Source organism: Lutjanus erythropterus, chromosome 21, assembly GCF_056507025.1.
Source record: "Lutjanus erythropterus isolate fLutEry1 chromosome 21, fLutEry1.hap2, whole genome shotgun sequence".
Classification (NCBI taxonomy): domain Eukaryota; kingdom Metazoa; phylum Chordata; class Actinopteri; order Lutjaniformes; family Lutjanidae; genus Lutjanus; species Lutjanus erythropterus.
Window position 1 is genome coordinate 26,845,549 of NC_139337.1, and position 23,524 is coordinate 26,869,072.

The 23,524-nt window shown below is 43.2% G+C and overlaps 1 protein-coding gene across 1 annotated transcript; it reads left to right on the forward strand.

Annotated features, from left to right (window-relative positions):
- The first annotated feature begins 623 nt into the window (after window positions 1-623).
- Window positions 624-19,083, forward strand: ptchd1 (patched domain containing 1). Its single transcript, XM_084710350.1, has 5 exons — window positions 624-1,019; window positions 1,303-1,889; window positions 7,357-8,071; window positions 15,386-16,116; window positions 17,421-19,083. Exons 2-5 carry the CDS (start codon window positions 1,476-1,478, stop codon window positions 18,519-18,521), a joined length of 2,961 nt encoding a protein of 986 aa, XP_084566476.1. The 5' UTR covers window positions 624-1,019; window positions 1,303-1,475; the 3' UTR covers window positions 18,522-19,083.
- The last annotated feature ends 4,441 nt before the right edge of the window (window positions 19,084-23,524 follow it).

Here is a 23,524-nt window from a genome sequence, read left to right on the forward strand (position 1 = left end):
ATAGACCAACATAAAAAACAGTCATCTGTATTCAACCGGCTACTCACGTTATTTAGTGGCTGCAAGTGAGGCTTAATTTTCACACTTTCTCTTGACTGTCCTTCAAAATTACAACATTAGTCCAGCACTGACCCAGCCTATGGTCGCAGCCATAGGCTGGGTCAGTGCTGGAGTTAACTTGAGAAAAAGTGTTTTTAAAATTGCAGTAAAAGCTACTTTTTCTCAGTTTTAACCTTTGCGTAATTACTGCAGTTAGGCTTTGAGGTAAGAGGGAAAATATGTATATTTAATTTTGTGATAAACTGGTCCTTTAACTGACACTAGTTTTCCAAGAGAAACATTATTTTTTGTGGAATATTCAGATATAGAGATAGATAGAAAGCCTCTTTTTCATTAATGTTGGCTGCACTTTAAATATGTTAAATTCCTAGAAATTTCTCTGTCACACACACACACACACACACACACACACACACACACAGGCTGCCACTCACGCAGTATGTAGTGAGTGTGTTTGTTTCTCTGCATTGTAGCGGCGCGGAACGGCGAGAGGCGGGGTCGTGAGGGCGGTGCATGCAAGAGAGACAGACAGAGAGGCAGAGAGAAAGAGAGAGTGAGTGAGTGAGTGAGAGAGAGTGAGAGAGAGCGCGGTCCCCGGTTTGAAGCCGGTAATTAGTGACGTGCCTTCCCAACGAGGAGAGCTGCCAGTCGCTGCTGGGAGAGCAGCCCGGTGGAGGATGAACCGGGGCTCCTCCGTCAAACCGCCGGGGCGATGAGAGAGGAGAGGACGGACGACAGAGAGCCTTCTGCCGCAGAGGAAACCCTGATTCGGCTGAGCTGACAAACAGCTCCACCGGCATCCCCACCTACCCTGCGACGACTGCCACCCACCACGACCACCCATCACCATCAGGCTGTGTGATGTAGGGTGGAGCTGGACGCACGGACAGCCGGCACGGACAGCATCTTGGTGTGAATGACATGATCTCCGCCATCTGCGGGTCGACCTCCCTGTTTAGGTATGTACAGCCTGGCTTCAGTTTAATACTGTGTGTGTCTGCAACCTGTCCGAGTGCACAAACTACTCTCATCATTGGTCAGTTTTAACAAGTCTAATCATGACACCACTCTGGCTCTGCGATGATTTTTCTGTTGCGCACAGATCCATGCAGCATGCAGGAGGCTGTGAACGCAGCAGGGTTGTGTCTATTAAATGTAAAGTAGGCTCTCATATGCTTTGTAACCGCAGAGCAGAGAAGTGCTGCCTCATTTTGCAGCTTTCTGTCTTTTGCGCTCCTCCAGCGGATGAGCGGACCCCGGGGAAAGCTGCGCACCTGTGACCGGAGGGAGGTTGGACTCTCCCCGGCTGGTGACCTCCTGCTCCGGGGCATAAACCCTCCCACCACCCGGCGTCCCCTCTCCTCCTCCAGCAGCCCGAGAAGGACGGAGCCCACCGATGCGTCCGGCGGCCCCTGATGCTCGGCAGTGCTCCGGGGCTTTCAGGTCGGTGGGAGAGGCTCGAGCCGCGGCCGCGCGCTAGGATGCTGCGCCAGGTGTTGCACGCGGGTCTGAGGACGTCGTTCCACGCGCTGGGCCGGTTCGTCGCGAGCCACCCGGTGTTCTTCGCCTCCGCGCCCGTGCTGCTCTCCATCCTGCTGGGCGCCAGCTTCAGCCGCTACCGCGTGGAGGAGGACGTGGAGAGCCTGCTGGCACCCAAACACAGCCTGGCCAAGATAGAGGGAAACCTGGTGGACAGCCTGTTCCCCGTCAACCGCTCCAAGCACGCGCTCTACTCCGACCTGCAGACACCGGGACGGTACGGCCGCGTCATCGTCACCACCCGGAAGGGGAGCGTGCTGGACCCGCTGCACCTGGACACCATACTCAAGGTATGCACCTCTACACACTACAGTAATTCTAAATACATTTCTAAAAGGTAAGTGTACTTCAGTGATAAACTAATAAATGAACTGGCATCAATAAAAGCATGTTTGAAGCAACAGTTCACCTCTAAATAAAAATTACATATTTCGGCTGTGGCCTGTAGTGCTATTTATCCATCTAGTTTGTTTTGGTGTCAGTTTATGAGTCATATTATTATTATCTATGAGAGATCAGCTGTAGAGTTGTCTGTCTTCTCTCAGATATAATGGAACTAGATGGCACTGAGCTTGTGGTGTTTAAAGCCCAAAACAAGCAAGCAAACAAAAAATTTGAAAAGTTAAATTGTTGTGTCTGTTTCCAGAAATTATGCTCGGTTACTCAAGATAATCCACAGACCTTGTTTTAACCATTTCATGTAGGAAATACTTTATTTCTACTAGAAAAAAATAACACTGCAGGAAAAAAAACATGTATTTCTGATTTTGGGATGAACTGTCCCTTAAAGTAACATATTGAATCTAAAATACAGTTGATAAATATGTAATAATATTGATATACTGATTGACCAATATCATTATTATCACATATGCACCAGTTTGAAAAGTTTTTGCAGATTGTTTTTATAGGCAGCATTTTCATATTTCATCATCAAATATCTTGTTGGGATTATTTTGACTGATATTGCACTTGACAAACATATTTAAATGATTATGGTGTGATTTTTAGCAGGGATCTGTAACAAACTAAATGTAGAATATTATGTGCAGGCCAGGACATCACTGCAGCATGACAAAATTTATTTAAAAAATTATACTTTGACACACATTTTGTCCTTAGCAAATTATGCACCTGCAGCAGGCCATATTGCAGTTTCAGTACAATTATAATGCTTAAAAACACTAGTTAGTTTGCAGTTTACTGTCATTTAAGAAAATAAAGTTTATGTTAAAGTGTAACTGCCTGTATTTACATCTCTTTGTCATGAGTTTTTGATCAGAATAGTTGACAGTTTAGCTTCTGTGCCTTTCAACAGTATAGTTCACAGTATATACACCATAAACTGAGGCTGCAACCATAGACTGTGTATTAAATAGTGGATGTATCTTCTGAGTCTGAAAAGTGAAAACAATGCAGAAGTGCTTTAAACTTGCATTCTTCCTGGTGGCCAGCAGGGGGCGAGTCCACTGGTTTCAAGAAGAAGCCAGATTGTATGTACTCTTATCACAAAATAACCCTGCTTCTCATTTGATTTATGACCTCAGTAAAGACTTTCTTAATGGATTTATGGTCTCAATCGCTAGTTTCAAGTTTTCTTTAATGCAGCATGGTGTTCATTTCGTTAATTATTGTCCCATTTAGAGGAAAACAGGTGATAAAGCAGGGCATGTGCAACACACAGGGCTCATGAAACTCAGATCAGACTGTCAAATTAGACAGTATTGATCAGTTGTGGATCAAGATTATGTTACTGCATTGCCCATTTCTTAATTATAATGTTTTCAGAAAGATAACTTTGTGTACTGTTTAGCTGTAATACAAGAAAGATGGTGACCTGGTGGCCAATATCGTGTTACTACATTGCCTGTTTCTTGCCTAAAATGTTTTCAGCTGTGACCAGGTAGGCAGGATTATTTCCTGGTAAAGTCGGCATATGTCGTCCTACGACTCAGTGCTCGCAAAAAACAACCATGACCCCCCCAAAAATGCCAAACTCTAGTCTTCAAAACAGTAGTCCTTCAAATCAGTGGGTGACGTCACAGCTGGTTCACTCCTGGCTGCAATGCATCTGCAGAGTCCAACTTTAAAAACAAATCAATTCCCAGTCACATTCAGAAAGACACACACACACACAGAGGTAAAGGTCAGTGTCTGCAGGCCAGCGCACATATGCAGGCTGTCTTCCTCCTCATTCTCAGTGATTGATAGTCATTAAGCAGAACAACACGGTCCCATTTCAAATCACCCCGGCAACCTCTGTAGTTATGAAGCAGAGCATTTTAATTACAAAGTGGAGTTAGCTGCAGCTCTGAGGCCTCTGTCTCTGCGTTGGTATTCCTAAATGGATTTATGAGTATTAGCTTGACACCCCTGGAGCAATTAGCCAAATGATTTCATGAAGTTATGCAGTTGTAATCAGAGCTTGCTGACTAATAGGACAGAGACACTGAGCGCCATTGTGTACAGTAGGCTGTGTGTGTGCCTGTCCATGCATGTGTCTGTGTGTGTTTGTCAAATATGGTTAGTGTGACCCACTTTATATACACCCAGAACTGCGTCCTTAGAGGACTGCCACAGTTAGAGACGGGCTAGTTTAGAGCCGTGCATCATCTACTGCGAAACAGGCTGCGAGACACACGGTGCTTAAAAGAGAGTGCTGTGAAAGAGAAAAACACCAGTGTTACATAATCTTATACTCCCAGCCTGCCTTGTCTTACTTGTGCATCAGTCTGTGACTTCCTACGTTTCCCAAAATGCCATCGAACAACCCTGTGAGAATGGTCTGAACTTGTTGCGTGAGAGAACAATAGCAGTGATAGCCGGTACCAGACAGGAGATACGCTTACAACAAGAGTGAGAACTGTGAGTCACACGCAATGATTGCACTGAATTCTGGGCTGTTTAAGCTTTGGTCTACTCTTCTTCGTCTATGATAAATATAATTCTTTTATATGATTAATTAGTTTGTTTCCTTTATTAAAAAGTCAAAATACAACCTTGCCTTCAATGCAGTCGTTCAGGGAGCTGATTTTCTCTTTTGTCTGGTCCACGCTGGAAATACCTGGTGTGATGTCACATGGTATCCACAGTGTGACTAAAGTCTCATGACTTAGACCATATTAGCCAAATCTCCCTCTCCTCAACGAGTGAGAGATGGAAAAAGAAGTGTGAAGTACGAAAAGAAAATAGCACAGCAAGAAATGCAAGTGAGTTTATAACGTCCTGGAAAGAGTAATTCCCATTTCTTGTGGAAATTTTAAACGAAAGAGGCACTTTTTTTTTTCTAAGAGCAGCCTAAGAGACGCCTGTAAAATATTAATTTTCTGTATTACTGTACTGAAGTTAGAAAACAGACCAGATGAGCCTAAATGCTGTGATCCTATTGTGCTTTCCAGCTAAGAAGTGTCAGGTACAATTAGAAGTGTGTACTAATTATTTCGTTATTTTCATTCTTCAAATGCTAGCAGAATGCAGGAAATAGTCTATGAAACTCTAGATGCCACTAGAGTCTAGATGCCTCAAGATGCCACTAAATCCAACACAGGCCCTTTAAGTTGAGGCTGATATGAACATATCCAGCGAGCTAATGCTTAGCTAGAGGCTTGACACTCACTGTTACATTTTATTTAGGACTCAAAATTTAAAGTTTGGGACATGAGACTAGTCAATATTGACTCAGGACTTGAGTGAAAAGACTTGAGACTTGCAAATCAATGACTTGATCCCACATCAAGTATCCACAAGAGTCAGAAAAGAACAAATCAGGAGCTCAGGAATACAAGATGAATCGTCTAGAGTTGTATTCAGTCAGACAGCAGTAAAGTTCTGAGGACAACAATGTTGGTCTGTCAGTCAGTCCAATACTCTGTTCCAGACTGAAATATCTTAACTACTGTTCGATGGACTGACTTTTTTTGCACAGACCTTCACAGACCCCAGAGCATGAAGCTTACTGACTTTCTTGCGAAGCCCCTGACCTTTTCATCTACCAACAGCAGGTCAAAGTTTTTTCCCCGTAAAATGTCACAGCATCTACGAGATGGACTGGCATTCATGCAGACGGTGTTTTAGGGCCATTGTAGGTTAAAAAAAAGAAAAAATTACAGATCCAGCAGAAGGGGTAATATGTGAAGAAACGCTGCAGACATCCTGCGATTAAAGTGGTAAATTTACAAGAAAAAGCACACATTTAAAAACAAACAAACAAACAAACAAATATTCTCTAAGATTTATAAATTTGGAAGAAAGAACTCAAATTCTTTGAGACCAAAGTCACAGATTTACAAGATTTTTTTTGTTTTTGTCACATTTATGACTTTTTATTTTCAGAGAATATTCAAGATTTTATTCAACAAAAACCTCTGAATTTCAAAGATTCAAGTGGTAAATCTCTGAAATATTATCCTCTAACACATGGTCATACATTCAGGGTCTCCAGACCATAAAATGCTAATAACTTTGATGATCTTCTTAATCTAGCAGCACCATCAGGTCTAAATGAGTCCACTCTTTGGTTTAGAACCACAACTAATTATATTCCCATCAGCCTCAGCTCTACTTTGTGTGCTAATATTTGCTACTTAGTGATAAACACAAACAGCCTAAATGAAGATAATATTAATATCTTAATGTGGTAAAAAATTTACCTGCCAGGTAGAATAAGTCAGTTTCTGTTTGCAGAAAGATAGTTGCTGAGTCTCATTCCAAAGACGTCAGATATTGATGTTTTGTGTTGGTAAAGTGTCCAGAGCACAGCAAAATACTGACAAAATAAGAAGGTTCGGGCGGAGGGTGTAGTCTCTGTGGATGCAGATGCTGCCACACACTTCTGTTGGATTGTGGGCGATGAATGAGGGGAATTATTTTTGTCTATGTATTGTTTTTTTGGGGGGAAAATCCCACATGCTTTGCCTTTAAAGATGCAATCCTTCTAGTGAAGCCAACACAAGAACCGAATCTATATTATTCATGTTTTCTGATGAGTAAATCAGGACTATTTTTTCAACTACGATCATCTAACAACCACAAGTGCTTATAGATTTGATAACATGCCTAAATTTAATTGTGTATGTGAGTATACCTGCAGCTAATATTCTTAAAAAAACTTATTTGGCCTTTAAATTTAATTTAGTGATCCGAGGCACCTAGATCTGGAATTTTAAGTTCCTACCAGGACATTGCTAACAATAATAATGACAGATTGGTGTCTTTTGGCAGTAAAAAGTGACAAAAATTAAATAACAGGATGGTGCAAGGAACAAACTTTGAAGCCTCATCAATTTTCAAGTGACATTCCTACACACACAGACACACACACACACACACACACACACACACACCCTCCCTCTGTGAAGTCAATGCAGTATTCTGAGGCAGGAGGCAGCTCTGCCCATGTTCGCTGTGGCAGAGACTGGCATCAGGCCTGTTGCTTAGTAACCAGCCCTGTGGATGCTGGCACTGTTGTCCTCTCGCCATAGAAACGGAGGCAGGATTCTGAGACCACTATTGTTACTCTGTTTGCGTGAATAAGACAGCGAGATGTGTGGGGGAGTGTGTGTGTACTCGACAAACAGCTAGAAAGTCAAAACACACAAAGTAGGCGATTGAGCCTCACACAGGATGAGCTTTTCTGAGCTGTACAGTAAAAAACTTTGATGGAACTTTTTTTAACTCTTGCCACAGTTTATTATAGAAGAATTGGGCCACGGGGCAGCTAACTTTCTTCTTCTTTGTGTGTGTTTTCTCTGCACACAGCTCCACAGGCGGATCTACCAGATGCAGGTGACGGTCCCGGCCACCGGCTTCAACAGCTTGAACTACTCCTTCTCCTACCTCTGTCTCCCCGATGACAAGAACATCTGCATCATCGATGATATCATTCGAGCCATGGAGGAGATTCAGTCAGCCCGCACCTCCAACCGCTCCGTGCCGATCCTGCGGTACCCGATCACGCAGCTGGCGGACGGACGGCAGGCGTACATCGGCCACCAGCTGGGTGGCGTGCAGGGCTGGGGTCCAAGCGGGGCGGTGCGTGGTCCGGGGACAGGCGCGAGGGGAGAAGGTGTACGTTCAGCCAGGGCGTTGCAGCTCACCTACTACCTCCAAGCCCGCGGTGGCCTGATGGACCGGGTGGCCAGCCAATGGGAAAAGGCCTTCTGTGCTGAGTTGCAGCACTTTGCAGCGTTGCACCCTAAGTTGGGGCTGTACCCATCCACTTCCTCTTCTCTGAGGACAGACTTCCAGTTCTCCTCAGTGCTGGCACGCCGCCCACTGTTGGCCAGTTTGGGGGTGTGTGGCGTGCTGGCCGTCCTCTGCTGCTCTATGAGGGACTGTGTGAGGTCTAAGCCCTGGTTGGGACTGCTGGCTCTGCTGTCAATCACACTGTCAGGCCTCACTGCTGCTGGGATTCTCAACCTGACCGGGGCCACCTACAACTCTACGTACCTGGGCATCCCTTTCGTCATGCTGGGTAGGTTTAAAACTTGCACTTCTGATAGTTAAAAAACAAATAACTTTTGAGTCTTGAAAGCTAGCATTTTGCTAACACATACTCACTTAAGATATGACTATATGTGTCTTTTACAGGTCTGGCAGAAACATTTTTATACATCTGTAAAATGTGGTTTTCTGTTCAACATAGATAAGCCTATCTCATTGCATATCTAAGTACAGGAAATGAGGAAGTCGTTGTGTCCAGATAGTAACCACAAATTTGTAAAGTTTTGTTGTGTCTTCATTGTGCATGTTGTAAAAACTGTTAAGATCTGCTTAGGTTTAGGGTTACAATGATCACTCTTGCGAGATCTTTTGTGAGTCTGGGGCTCCCATCAAGACACGACCGGAGGAAAGTTGACAGAAGTACCAAGCATGATCAGCTGTCATTGGAGCATAGAGCAAAAAGGAGCAGGAATTACAAAGACTCAATTCTGTATGTCGTCATCCTCCATTTGTTGGTTCTGTTTGCATATACACTTCTTGAGAACTTGTGGTAGTTGGATGCAGTGAAGTCATAGGAAAACAACTCCAAAACATATGGATGAAAGTACAGAAAAATCAAAGGCAAGTGCAGCTTTGTCAGGTGGGAGCCACGGCGAACACTGCCATAGCTTTTATATGACAGACTCCCTGTGTTCGCCGTCTGTTCTTTCAGTACCTGTGATGGGTTTTGCAGATGCCAGCCTCAGGCTGAAAGCCATTTCAAAGTAGACAGACATCAAAATGACTGACAAGTGGTGGGGCATGAACTTGACTTACTGAGGCGGAGGAGGATGGCACTAACAATACATTTTGTGACTGGGGGCAGAAAGTTAATACAAAGGCTCCGAAAAAGTTAAGTTGTTTAAGTTTGGGTTTTTTGAACTGGAGTCTGGAACAAATCCAGAGCTGAACCAGAAGGTTTCGCCCTATTTTACATTTATAAGAGTCCAAATTGACTTCTAGGGTATTTGAATGAAAGGACACTTTTAAGGGGTCAGAATGCTTTGAACTAAGTGCTTGTTGAACTTGTGAGCTGCCCCCACACATTTCCAGCACCGGAACTGATGGGCTGCATCTCACCATAACTGTAACTTTCTGAAATTATCAATTCGACAATCACACCCTCTTCATGCAGTGATTGCCCTGGTGTACTTGAACTTCTCTCTTAAACTTTCTTTTTTTTCTCCACACACTAACTCCTCCACAAGTAGTGGAATAACTATAGTGCTTGTTGTACAAATGAGTGCAACACCATGGACATTTTGAGGAAGGACAGCCTGAAAATGTGTACCAGTATGCTCATTTAAGTGGTTGTGAGCCTCATCACAAGTACCATTAAACCCCACTCCAGTGCAGTTTGGAATTTTTATGATACTTTATACTTTTCTGAGTCATTTCCTAAAACTGTTGTGATTAGCCACACTGTTTTTGACAAATATATTATGATAAAACTTACTTTTGTGCTCAACTTACAAAAACAATTAAACTAGTTTGTGAAAACGGGACTGGACTGGTAGATGTGCGAGTGGTAATTTTTCTATGTTACTTAAGCTCTCTTAGCTTTTTTTTTCTAATGAACAACTCTGTTAAATGCTGCAGTCATATAAATACAAGAAAAACAGCCGTAGCAAACGTGTAAACACCAAAACCCCTCTGGTGCTTGGAGCTCCCAGCTCAGGCAGAGTTAGCTAATATAGTAGACCCGCTAGCTGTATGGCTAACTGGGCTAAATAACTAACAGCAGGTACAGTTAGCAGCACTTAATAATTACTTTTGCAGTAAGTAAAACTATCTGTCCATCAGGAAAATCACAGGGAGGTGAGGCAGAGGACATCAGAGCAAAATCCAGAAGATATTTTCTTGCTGAATGAGAGTCTCTCACAGAGCAGCGCCTCTCAATCATTCTTCTGCTCAGAAGAAGAAGCTGCACGCTATAATCTGAACTGTACATTTACTGCCAGAGTGACAATTCTCCGCTATGAGCAGCACCGTCAGTCTGCTGCTTGCTCTCCTGCACTTGGTGGTGTGAAGGAAGGAGCTATGCAGGGCACGGCTGTAGCTTAGTTAGTAGAAAATCCGTCCAATGTAGTGAGGCTGTCCGTCCTCTGCAGTGGCCGCTGGTTTGACTCCTGCTGCTTGTCATCCCCTCTCTCTCTACCCCCCTTTCCTTTCTACTCTCATCCAATAAAGACAAAAAGCCCCAAAAATAATATAAAAAAAGGCAATGACACAGCTATGACCATATACTTCAATAACATAAATATTAAAGCAGTCGCGTTAAGAAAAAAACATGTACCATACCGTCACAGCCCTTTTTAAAATAAATACTACATAATTCAATGTGTGAGCTCACTGGATTAAATTTTATGGAAGGCAACATTAGGCCAGGGATTGCAGTGGCACCAAAACCTGAGTCAGTGGCCAAGTGTGACTCAGTGGATGTAAATTACAGCAGCAACACTGAAATTTATAAAGCAGTGAAGAAAATGTGTTTATTGTTTATCGATCACATCGTGGTCAGTATTCCTCATCCTTATGGGATGCAGACTTTGTTCGAAAGATTAAACGTAATTTATAGAAACATGACATCATGTTTCTATAACTCATGACCTCAAGGGGCCGGCTCGCAAATCTGGAGGGCGGACATTTTCAGTTTATTATAGGGAATAAAATACTTTAATTAGAAAATAAGTCTATCACCATTGCAACACCACTGCAGTCTGTGTAAAACTTGAGGCAAGTATTATCATTTTTTATTCCCAAATACTCTCTCCGTCTTACAGCAGGTTAACAAACCGTCTCTGCTCATCTCTTGAAGCCACTGTGTTTGTTTTAGCAGTTTAGTGTGACTGCAGTCATAAGCAGCTGCTCGTATGAGGAGTAGGGACTATAAAATTTTTATTAGCATTTTAATATTTACTAAGTTAAAATAGTAATTTAGTTTATTTGTTTGTACAGCAATGATGTGAGGAGAGCAAATGAAAAAAAAAGCTTAAATATAGTAAATAAGAATTAAACAAACTAGGGTCAGAATGAAAATGCGTGCCATATGTGTGCGAAGGCGTTGCAGTTTATCTTGAGTGCACACATACTAAATACTGTAGGAAGTGCTATACGTGACCACTCATGCACACATGTAGTCTATACCATAATTACTCCGTAATGTGGAGGAGGAAAGGCTGCTGTTAGGCTTAAAATAACCATGGAGAGAGCAGAAGAGACAGGGGCATAGAAGCAGAGAGGGGGCTTGGTGAAACATCACTCCAAACGGGGGTCCAGAGAAGGATTCTCTCAGCAGAAAACGAAGTTAAACTGTAGTTAGAGGGAAGGCAGGCAGGCAGCGGGGAGGATTTCTCAGAATCAAGTGGGCAGACAGAAAAAGGTGGGAGGACGTGTGAGGAGAGGAAGAAGGATGTGGTTACACAGCAGAGACAGAGGTAGCGCGAAAGTCAGGAAGAGGGAGAAATATCAGCCCGGTTTGTGAAATAGTCACGAAATGTAATCTCTAGACTCTCGTACATGGACACGAATTGTCAATATTGTTCATGACATTCAGCACGACTTTCAAAGTAATAAGGACAAACTTGGTGTTATAAAGAAAACTTTCACACAGGAGACGGGGGGTTCGGTTACTGCGTAAGAACAACCGTTTATGTTAACTGTAGCTTTGCATGATTCACACTTCAGAAACACCTTATTTATCTTATATTGTCCCTTTATGCAGCCCTTCTATTGAACAAGCCGTTTTAGCTCCCGTCTCTTCAAGGCGGCGTCGCCTAAAAGCCCAGTTTGTTGCCCGTGAGCTCCGCTCTGCAACTTCAGACACAGCGGAGTGGAGTGTAGGCATCAAAACTGGATAAACTGTCTCTCCTTCCTCGCAAAAACACTGTGTCAGTTTATTTTCATTGCTAATTAGAATATGGCTGGACGGCCCCCCGCACACTATCGGGGGCCAGATTTTAGGCCACAGGCCAGGCAGGTATAAAAATGAACTACAAAGGCATTTGAGAAATTTAGCCTACTTTATTAAATACAGACGCAGGTTATTTCTTTACTTTTTTCAGTTTCTGTAATAAATAATAGTAATGTTTTGGTATTGATACCTGAACAGGTATCACCAGTACTGAAAATGAACCTACCATGACCCACAAACTGTCCTCGTGTTGCACGTCTGCATGTTTGTGACGGAATGACAGTTTAAACCTGAAAAGTTTTCAGTATCTAAAATCTATTTTATAACACAACAGTAATACCAAGAGACTTAAAGTGTTCTGGCAAATGGACCTCATCCTCTGGATATTTTCTCATATTAGTATCTGAATGTGTGTGTGCATGTCTGAATGTGTGTGTGCATGTTTGTCCACGAGTGCGCATTAGCCTGTCTGAAGCTCTGGTAAATATCAAAATCCTCGGCCAAGTGCTCATCTTCTCTCTGCAACATTAACCTCTCCACCTCATCCACTGTCATTCACTGTCTAATTCCCTTTCTGTCAAACACACACACACACACACACACACACACACACACACACACACACACACACTCACAGATTTGCAGACTTTCTCGGTTGCACCCACGCCTGAAGTGTTGGTACGTTGTGCCTCTGCTAAGGTGTTAAGTGTTTCGCCGTGGTGAGGTCACTGGAGAGAGAGAGAAAGGAGGAGGAGGGGGGTAACGTGTGTCACTGGTGACTCACGGGTGCCATGGCAACCACGGAAGAGGAAAACCATCTGCTGCACATATACAAACATGTATGTGAATGGACATGAGACTGGACTGGTGGTGCACTCAGTCACCTCAAAAGGACATTGATTTGTATTATTACACCAAAAATGTATTAAAATCTTATTTTTTTATATGATATTACTGATGTTTGAAGCTATAATTCTCTTGTATTATCCCCCATTACTTGCATTATTATAAAATACAAAAGTTTTGTTTTAATTTCTTATTATCTGCATTTACAGTTGGATAGAAGTCATATTTTTATGTCCTGCTGCTGCTGCAATGTTCCACTTTCTAAACGAAAGTCGCAAGAAAACCGCAGTTCCACAGTGTGTCACATCCATAATTTCACATGTTTCCAGTTCAAACAGGATTGAGCCGTGACATTATGCAGAGAGGACTCAGGCAGGCTGAGTTATTACACTTGCTTGTGCAACGTTGTGACTCAAAATGAATAAATTGAAACCGAGCGGGGAGCAATCAAAGCTTTCGAGGGAAAGGCTGGTTAGAAATTAACTAGTTTTTATGTCATTAGCTGTGTTTCCATCAATGTATTTATATGCACATTTTTAAATATCACATTAGGAAAAAGTTGATGGAAGTGAAAAAATTTGACAAAAAACTTCACAAAAAAAGTATCGGCACTCGCTTGAGGTGTTTTTTGCCTTTTTTTTTTTTGAAAGAGTCAATGCTCTAAGTGGGAGATGGAAACAGTTTTTCCAATTATGTTCTGGTGTAGTGAACATTTAACTCACTGTTTCTGCTATGTCAGTCTCCTCATCACCCCCAAGGCTCTATGATGCATCCATGATGACTCCACACTGATCTGATGTAACCTTCCTCACATTAATACATGAAATTAACATCATATTCATTAATATATCATTAGTATCATAATTCCATCATGTTTTCTTTATTCTTTATCATCTTTCAGATTCGACTGGCGCTCTTTTAATGACATCATGTTGTTGCGCCCTCTTCTTCTGCAATAGCATAATCGTTTTCCAACTGGTAGACTGGTGCACCAGCTGCTTAGCTCAGTGAACCAGCTCCTAATAATTGCATAAAGTAGTGGGTGGAAACAAGCATGGGATCATGCATTGTCTTTTGCAGATTTACTCGAAAATCTGTTAAAATTTGTGGACTTGCACTGAAGGGAAAACTTTCTTTTTGAGGATTACTGGTCTCACCTAACCAGTACCTGGGCTTTGTGTCTGTCAGTTGTGCGGTATGTTAAGCAGTGAAGTTAGCGTAGCCTAGCTTAAGTTCTTCGTCTGTGGGATCAGTAGCGGCTTCTCTCTAAAGCAGAGTAATATGTTGTTAAACCTTTTTCAAAGATGGAGAGTTGATCCAGCAAACTACTAGAAATTTTAATTCAAAGCCACACTGATCACCACCTGCCAAAAGCAGTATCGGCCGACACCGATCACAGACAGTGACATCTACTTGAAGTGTGGTATTTATTGTGCAGCATTATTTATTTGTTTGATAATTCTCAGCATTTTTAAAATCTGCCTTTGTAGAAATGAGTGGGATATTGTCGGCCCATGTATATTTCAACAAAGGAAAATAAGAAAAGAAAAGTCAGGAGCTTTCCTCCTTTAAACATTCATGGCCATTCTAGGATAGATTTGAGAGTTTATGATGTGCACCTGAATGCACCATGAGGTCCTAGTCCTCGTCTGTGTGTCATGCTCGGCCACAAACAGCAGAGGACAGAAACATGATGTAAATAATACCAAAATATGCACAATGATTTTGGTGCAAACATTTACCCACTTGTGTGGTGAATAGATGCAAGAAGATTTTCTGATTGGCAAGTAAATCCTGTAAGACTGACACTCAGTGGTGTTAATTTTGGACGCTGCTGCTTTGTCATCTGATCGGTTCTTCCGTTCATCCCTTATAGAGACCACCAACCAACTATTTAGAACGAATATTGGCCGATCATCAGAGTTGTCATTGCTAATTTGTAATCATTGCAGCAGTTGGAGCAACATTAGTATTCCTCTGTAGTCGTGTTTCTGTCCAGTATTCACGCTCCTTTTCAGCCTGTCTTGTTTTCAATAACTCCTAAAGGAAAATGTCTGCCTCTGGCTGATACATCCTCCACCAGCTAGTCGCTAACTTTGTCACTCTCCTGTTTGTTTTGATTATTTTTTTTTTGCTGAGCTTGTAGCACACAATGGCTTTAACGGAGCTTTTTTGTTGGTAAAAGCTGCCTGTGGAGCTGGAACCGAGGGAGCCACCAGGGTGTAATCAAGTCATCTTAGGAAAAAGGAAACAGGTTGTTTGGAAATTAGCTAGTTTGTATGTTTGGAAACTGAGCCAAACACTAAATGTGTGGGGTATGAAACCAAGTCCATGAGCTGAAAGAAGCTAAAATGCTTCTTCTCTGCTGCTTCATCACTACAAGAAATCCTTTTTTATTGTACTTGCAGTCATTTAATTGGATGTTGATACAAAAACACTGTGCAGCTTTAAGAGTCATATTTGAGTTATTTTATTTGGGTAAATAGGTAAAATATCACAACTGCCTTTAAACCAAAGTATTAATGTCCTGTTTCTGTTTCCCAACAGGCCACGGGCTCTTTGGCTCCTTCGAAATGCTGTCATCATGGCGGCGGACCCGTGAGGACCAGCACGTGAAGGAGCGCGTGGCGAGCGTCTTCGAGGACGTCATGCTGCGTTTCTCCGGCTCCACCATGCTCCACCTGATGACTCTGGGCCTGGCCGCCTCTCCGCTCACCAACATGGAGGCTGTCCGGCTGTTCTGCCGCACTGCCGCCCTGGCCGTGACCATCAGCTACGTTTACATGTTGTCGTTCTACAGCTCCTGTCTGGTTTTCACCGGATATTTAGAGACTGGCTACAGACACGGCTGCTTCTGCCGCAGAGTCCCCAAACCGGACCGGCTGGACTCTAAACCGGCCTGGTACAGGTGTCTCATGTACACCCGCTACCAGGACGAGACTCAGACAACCAACCCTCCGCACGGGGTCGGTCACAGTCACGCACACACGCCAAATCCTAACCTAACACATACACACACGCACACTCACACACACCCACATACGGTGAACAACCCCGCCGTGCACGGACACAGCCATGTGGCTAACTCCACACACACACATCCACACCCTCACACACACTCCGCGGCCAGCACGGACCCCCATCCTCAGGACTCTCACCTTCTGCTGGGGTGTGTGAGGCGTTGCTATGGAGACTGGATCACTAACACCTATGTCAAACCCTTTGTGGTTCTGTTGTATCTGGTTTACATCTCGTTTGGATTGATGGGATTCTTACAGGTGAGGCAACAATACAATTTTATTATTTTTTATTATTATTTTATTATTCACATGCATGCACACAAGCAGAAATCTTTCTTCTGTTTTGCAGTCGACTGCACAAGCAGACAGAACAACAAAAAACAGACGGTTGAAAGCTTTCTAAAGTTAGAACCACACTAGCACTAGTCTGTGTATATTTATGTATATCACATATCAAGGTCAATGTAATTTTTATTACCCTGGAGGGGTAATATGTTGCACAGCTGGCACAATACAATCAACCAACAGGGTTATACACGCGCACGACTGCTGCTGCTTGTCGCCATTAGTCCAGCGCCATTCAACAGCTGACAAATACGAATTTACCCTGCCATCATCACCCTGATTTAGACGTTTTGTCAGTTTTTAATTGGACGGAGGACTCATGTAACTTCAGGGGCTGTGTAATGTTAAAAAGGACTTATTATGGTAATTTCCAGTTCTACATTTTTATTCAGGGACCACAGTAGCGTAGGTTTTCATGAGTCCAGTTCACAAAACTCCCTATTTATCTAATACTGACCCTTTATGCAGCCCCTCAGTTAATCTTTAAGGCCCCTATCACATATTTTATAGAAAAAATATCTGTGATTTACAGAGATTCCTGATGGACAGATAGCTTTAGTTGTCGCTAAAATAACCACTTACAATTGCTAACTGTAGCTTCCATTAACTAATTAGGACACTTAGCTGTGCATCTAACTGTCCTGTCAGTTCTGGCAAAGCAGCCGGTGGACATCAGATGGAAAACCAGAAAATAATTTCTTCATGATATATGAACCAGAACAGAGTCCTGCTGTAAATCACTTCTGTGGGAACAGACAGACTGAGTGGGTAGATGAGTGCGTCCCTGTACTTTGTGGGCACACTCTGTCTGGAGTAGATGACCAATAAAGACATAAGTGACGAGCCGACATCAGCTTGATAAGTAGAAAAAAAAAAGTTGGAAATGTTGCACTCAGAGCAGTCAGAAACCTGAGATTTCTGCTCACAGGGCTTACATTCACAGTTGTTTATCACAATAAAGTACAGAAGTACAGTGGTCCTTTTTCACTAATCAATCACACCATGTTTTTTTTCCTTCAGACTAAAAGCCTCATGTATTATGAATTATAGTTTTATAACTTGTGTCAAATAACAATTGCATTTTATGTAATTTTGACACTAAAAAGTTAGTTTTGGTACCTAAGTGTATTTTATAGTATTGTTGCGATTTTTATGAGACTTTTGGGGCTGACAATAAATGCACAGTTCAACCTGTAATAAATGTTTGTTGTTGACAGGTGACCCAGGGCTCAGACCCCAGTGCACTGGTTGCCATGGATACAGCAACAGTATTATACACCCGTGCCCAGCAGCGTTACTTCAGCTCGTACTCCCCTGTCATTGGATTTTACATCTACGAGAGCGCCCCCTACTGGAACGCCACAGTGCAGCGGGACTTGCTGGAATACGCCAAAGGCTTCCAGCGAATCAGCTGGCTGGAAGCTTACCTGAACTACCTATCAGATCGCAACCAGTCCACCAGCCAGCCGCGGGAAAATTTCACCCGCACGCTCCGCAACTCCTTCCTCCGCGAGCCACAGTTCGCCCACTTCGCAGATGACATCATATTTGCGGAGCGTGGTCAGGGCGAGGAGCCCGACGTGGCAGCGTCAAGAATCTTCCTGGTGGCCAAGACGACGGAGAACAAACGCGAGGAGATGTCAGTGCTGCTGGACACGCTGCGACGCCTGTCACTGACCTCACGTGTCCGCTTCCTCATCTTCAACCCCTCCTTTGTCTACCTGGACCGCTACGCCGCGGCGGTCAGCTCCCCACTCAGACACTCACTGCTGGCGGTGCTCTTCCTGTTGGGTCTGTCGTCGCTGGCGGTTGTGGAGCCGCTGGTGTCTGTGTGGCTCGGCCTCACCCTGCTCTCCGTCCAGTTCGGCGTGCTGGGCTTCATGACTTTATGGGGCGTGGAGCTGGACTGCATGTCTGTGTTGTGTCTGATCTCCGCCTTGGGGCACTCGGCGGACTGCAGCGGCCCCCTCCTCTGCGGCTTCGCCTCAGGTCGGGGCGAAAGCAGGACTCGCTGGGTGAGGGTGGCACTAGAGAGACACGGGGTCCCCTCGCTACAGACGCTCATCTGCTACGGCGCCGCTCTGGTGCCCGTCGGCTCCGTACGCTCCAACCTCACACGCACACTGTTCCGCTGCCTCACGCTCACGGCCGGCTGCTCGGCCCTGCACACGCTCGCCTTCCTGCCCACCCTCCTCACCTTCCTGCCGCCATCCAAGAGCCGGGGCCACCGGCCCGACGGAGAGGGCCAGAGGCAGGAGGTGGAGTGTGTGGAGATGAACGACAGCACTCGAGTGGTCGACCAGATCACCACTGTCTGAGCATGGGATGATGATGTTGGGTTTTTTTCTTTTAGGCCCCTTGGTTGCCATGGTGACTGCCAGCAGGGAATTGGTACATTGTAGTCCGAGCAGCCGCTATGCATCCTGCAGATAAGAGCGCTGATCCTTGTGAAGAGAAGAAGAAAAGGAGAGCATCAGTGAGAGAAAGATGAGAAGAAAAATAGAGGTCGAGGGTCAAGAGGAAACAGATTCAAACAAGTACAGGAGAGTGGGAGGATGGAGAGAAAAAGAGGTTTCCAATGCAGTGTATCCATGGTTACCTGCTTGTTACTAGTGCTGTGTGGCATGTGAATGAGCTCGCTCCCCCAATCAGTCAAACAGAAGTTAAAGGATCAGCTGAGGTCAGGCCTGGATGTGACGTTAACCCCACAGAGGAAGTGCCACATTTTTCACGTCTCCGAAACTTTGCTTTAGATCTGATCCGTTGTTTGGCTACTGCTATCTGTTCTGCACAAATACAGCTACAATGACATGAGGCAATCATCTGTATGACTCGAGTATTTCTACTTTAATGCTGGACAAATAAAGTCAAATCAAGAAAACATGCTCTCACATGGTTTTGATGTAGGTTGTAATATTTTTAGTACAGTAATGAGGTAAATAACTTATCATGAACTTATCATATCATGAATCCAAAATTGCATTTTAACCATTTAAACACTGACTTGATGGTTAGTGGTCCTGAGACAGTTTCCTGTTACTCTTGGTAAAAACAGAACATGGTATCAAAAGAGGAAATAGTCCATCTTGAAAGTGAGTTTTGGACTCCTTTTCCTCCCTGTCAAACTAGACAGTACTGATCAAATCTGGATCTGTTACTGAATTGCCTATTTCTATTTTTCCAAAATATATTTTAGAATACTGTTTAGCTCTAAAATGAGGAGAAACTTTGTGGTCATGCAGGCCATCATTATCTTCCACCAAATGGACAAGCCAAAACCAAGCACGGGCCAAGTCACATTTCATCACCCAACATGCTCTATTTGGTACTGGTCTTGCTCTGGCTGCAAAAAAACCAAGATGGTGACCCACAGAATACCAAACTCGAGGCTTCAAAGTGGTAGCCCACAAACCAGTGAACTGGTGATGTCACAGTTGATTCAGACTTGTTTCGAACACACAAGACTTCATGTTCTGCCCTCTCATTTATACATATATGTTGACTTTCCTGATGGACAAATCGCTTTACTTATTGCTTTAGTAGCCACAAAGAACTGCAAACTGTAGCTGCCATTGGCTAGTTAGTTCAGTTAGCTGTGCAGCTGGTGGCCCTATTAGCTTTAAAGGTTAAATAATACTTTATTAACTTTATTAATCCTCTGAGATTCCAGTCATGGTAGAATAATTTACTTATAGGACTGCATGCTGCTAACTAAGCTAACTAGCTAACAGCAGCCACAGTTAGCAGCAATTACATCAGTGGTTACTTTAGCAACAAGTAAAGGTTTTCTAACTCCCCTCTTGGACAACTAAAGCAGGGTTTCTCAACCCTGGTCATCAAGCACCCCTGCCCTGCACGTTTTAGATGTTTCCCTGCTCCAACACACCTGATTCAAATGATCAGCTCGTCATCAAGCCTCTGCAGAAGCCTGATAACAGCCTGATCATTTGAATCAGGTGTGTTGGAGCAGGGAAACATCTAAAACGTGCAGGGCAGGGGTACTTGAGGACAAGAGTTGAGAAACACTGAACTAATGTAAGCCTTACCATAATGATTAAATAGTCAACATTAAAGGGACAGTTCACCCCAAGATCAAATATAGATTTTTCCTCCGACCAGCGGTGCTATTTATCCATCTAGATTGTTTTGGTGTGAGCTGCCAAGTTTAAGATATATTGAATAATTTGTATATTTTGGAGATATTAGTCATATATCATGTACAAGTAGATGAAGTTGGATTATGGTGATCGAGCATTTAAAACATTCAAAAACAGTGTCTCTTTCTAGAAATCATGACCCAGTTACTCAATAATATACAAATCATGTTGTGAGCAATTTTCTTTGTATGGGAGAAACAGCACAGAAAAAATCCTCAAACCTCTCCTGAGAGAAACATAACAATATAAAACACTTTACTGTAAAAATGCACCACACTGCCACATAATGTATTTTTTAAAATATTTTTAAAATCTTTTTATAGACAGAGATAAAAGTTTTATTCACAAATCACTCAGAGCTTTAAAACTGCTAAAAGCATCCATTATAATGGGAGCTGTAATCAGGAAGTGATGTCAGCACCCAAACGAGTGTTTCTGCTTCTGTTACTCTGATCCGTAAATCGGTTTGAATGAAAGTATTGTTCTCTTTTAACCTCCTACGATTCTCCCCCCTGAAGGAAAGGGAGCGTGCTGCTTTCTTTATGCCTGAATTCATCTCTGGTTTAAGGTCTGTGTGTGTGGGAGTGCTTCCTATTGTCAATCCATGCGCCTCTGTGACACTTGAATGAAAGTATTGTTCCGGCTCTGTGCAGCCGCTACAACCATCAGTAAGACGAGGCCGTGATCCCTCACCTGCTTCCCACCCATGAGCACTGCCAGTCGGTTTTCTCGAAAGTGCATGCATGACCCCCAAGCTGGATAATCTTTTGTAAAACATGAATTATAGGGCTGAATGCAGTTCTTTCTAAATATAATCCCCATACAAAGGGAGGCTCTGCTCTGGTGCATGTAGAAAAGGTAAATTAGGCCATGGAAAATTTAGCAAACTTGAACATCCTGGAAAAACAGCGCATCTTCTGCCCTGTTTAAATCTGGCAGTACAAGTACGTCAGTCCACACCTGGCATTAAAAAATGTCTCCACACACTTTCCCACTCAAAATGCAAATAAAGACATACATTGTTTCCATTTGCAAAGACAAAATGTGCTGTTGTTTTTACCATGAATTTGATGAAATTACTATCCAGACCACAAATAAGACAAGAATTAGGTTGGAGAGACAATGGGTGCGTAACCTAAGTGATAACTGTACAAAAACACAGCTTTCTTTATTCACTGATTTTGGTGGAACATTTTATATTGTATGGAGAAAATATTAAAAATTTCCCTGTGATATCCTCCAGTTGCACTGCCATAACTCTCAGTGATTTATAGAGTTTCCTGATGAACACCGTTGCGTGCCACAGTGTGTGTGTTTCTCGCTGTGCCGTCTGTGTTCAGGTGCTGCACCTCCCCCCTCCTTGCAGCTGCAGTAACTGGTAGCACCTCTCATCAGTGTCTAATCAAACCTGGTGCTTAAAAGCAGGGAGAGAGAAGCAAGACAGGGCCAGAACCATTTGGTAGTTGCCAGTCTGTGTGCTAGTCCAGTGCTAGCATGTGGCTAGGGTAATACAAGCATAGGCAAGGTTTGGTCAGTTAGCTCCCATCTTGAAGAAAGGGTGTATTGTGTGTCTTTTAGCTTCCCTGGTAGGCAACCCTCTTCCTTGTTGGTGTTCATTATTGTCCATTTAGTGTCTTCCTTCATCCTGTCTGATTTAGTATTTTACATTAATGTTCATTTGTTGTTCGGTGTTTGCATTGACCTTAATCTATTAAGAAAAAGATCACTTGTTTTTTAGTGCTGAAGTAGCAGCTAACTACTGCTAACTGTACCTGCTTGTTAGCTAGTTTGCTCAGGTATCCCTGCAGCTAATTATCTTATATCACTCAAAATAATAAAAATAAAACTCAACTGGGCAAGATTTCCATCCAGTAAATATATGTAGACCCAACTCAAACTAAGTACCTCCATGGAATATAATTTGAGGGTTAGGGTTAGGGTAACTGAAACTAATACAATTAATTCGAAATGAAATGTAAAATTCTTTTTCTTTTGATCCCCCATTAAGACAGACATGAGAAAAACCCTTGTTGAAGAGTTTTTTTTTTTTATTACAAATGCTCAATAAGTTGCAAGGTCAAAACCAACCATTCAGAACATTACCTACATTCCTTTTTTGTTGTTGTTGCACACAACAAATATCAAGAAACAGACTGAGCAGGAAATGAAAGCAACAAAAACACCAAAACACCCACAAAATGCCCACGAGTCTGCCTAAAATATTACAACAACAAATACCTTCTTGTTGGCTCCAAAGTGCATTCTTTGCATGGCCACATACAAAATCCTATAGAAACAAGCAGTGATGTTTCTGGCACAGGTTCACCAAGCATGCATGGAGAATCTCCCCTTAATCCCTCACCTCTCTGCAGTCCAAAGCTCCTACAAATATGACCTCAAGCTGCACAGCTAACTAACTGATCTTACTAGCTGATGGCAGCCACTGTTAGCAGCAGTCAGCGGTTACTTTAGCAACAAGTAAAGCTGTCCGTCCACCAGGAAACTCCGTAAATCACAGGGACTTGAGGCAGAGCAGCTGGAGGATGTCATGTACCCAATCCATGAGGATCCATTTTGCATAAGTACCACTAACACTGAGAATGTTGTAGAGGCAGTAATTCATTGTGGCCCAAGACTCATTTGCACACACTGCTAAAAGTATGGCCATACACAGCCCAGACCACCTCTGAATGTGGTCTGAGTGATCTCAATGTCTCTTGGGTGCATTAACCCAACACCTGTACCTAGAGCTGTGCACTTGTGATCGAATCTCCCAAGACGCATGTTAAAGCCAGGCATGAACAGAGCCTGCAGTGCAAACTATCCAACCTTTCTCCCCTCGAAATCAAAATCAGCCCTTTTTTTCCTTAACTAATAGCCCATTGGTTTACACTAAAGAATGAGCTCTCACAGTAGGTGCTCAGGATACAGCAGGCTGACCAGTAACCACAGACACCTCACACACTCGGTCGCTTGTGGTCAAATCAATCATGCTTTCAATCCAAAGGCAGTTTATGGCTGCTTTAACTGCATCACTGTTTAGATTCACAAGTAAAGCGGATCAATGTAGGAGCTGTGGAGTTTGACGTGAGATGTAAAATAATGGGCTTCGATTTACTTTAATGTCCAATAAATTCAGAAGGTGTATAGTGAGAAATTGTGGA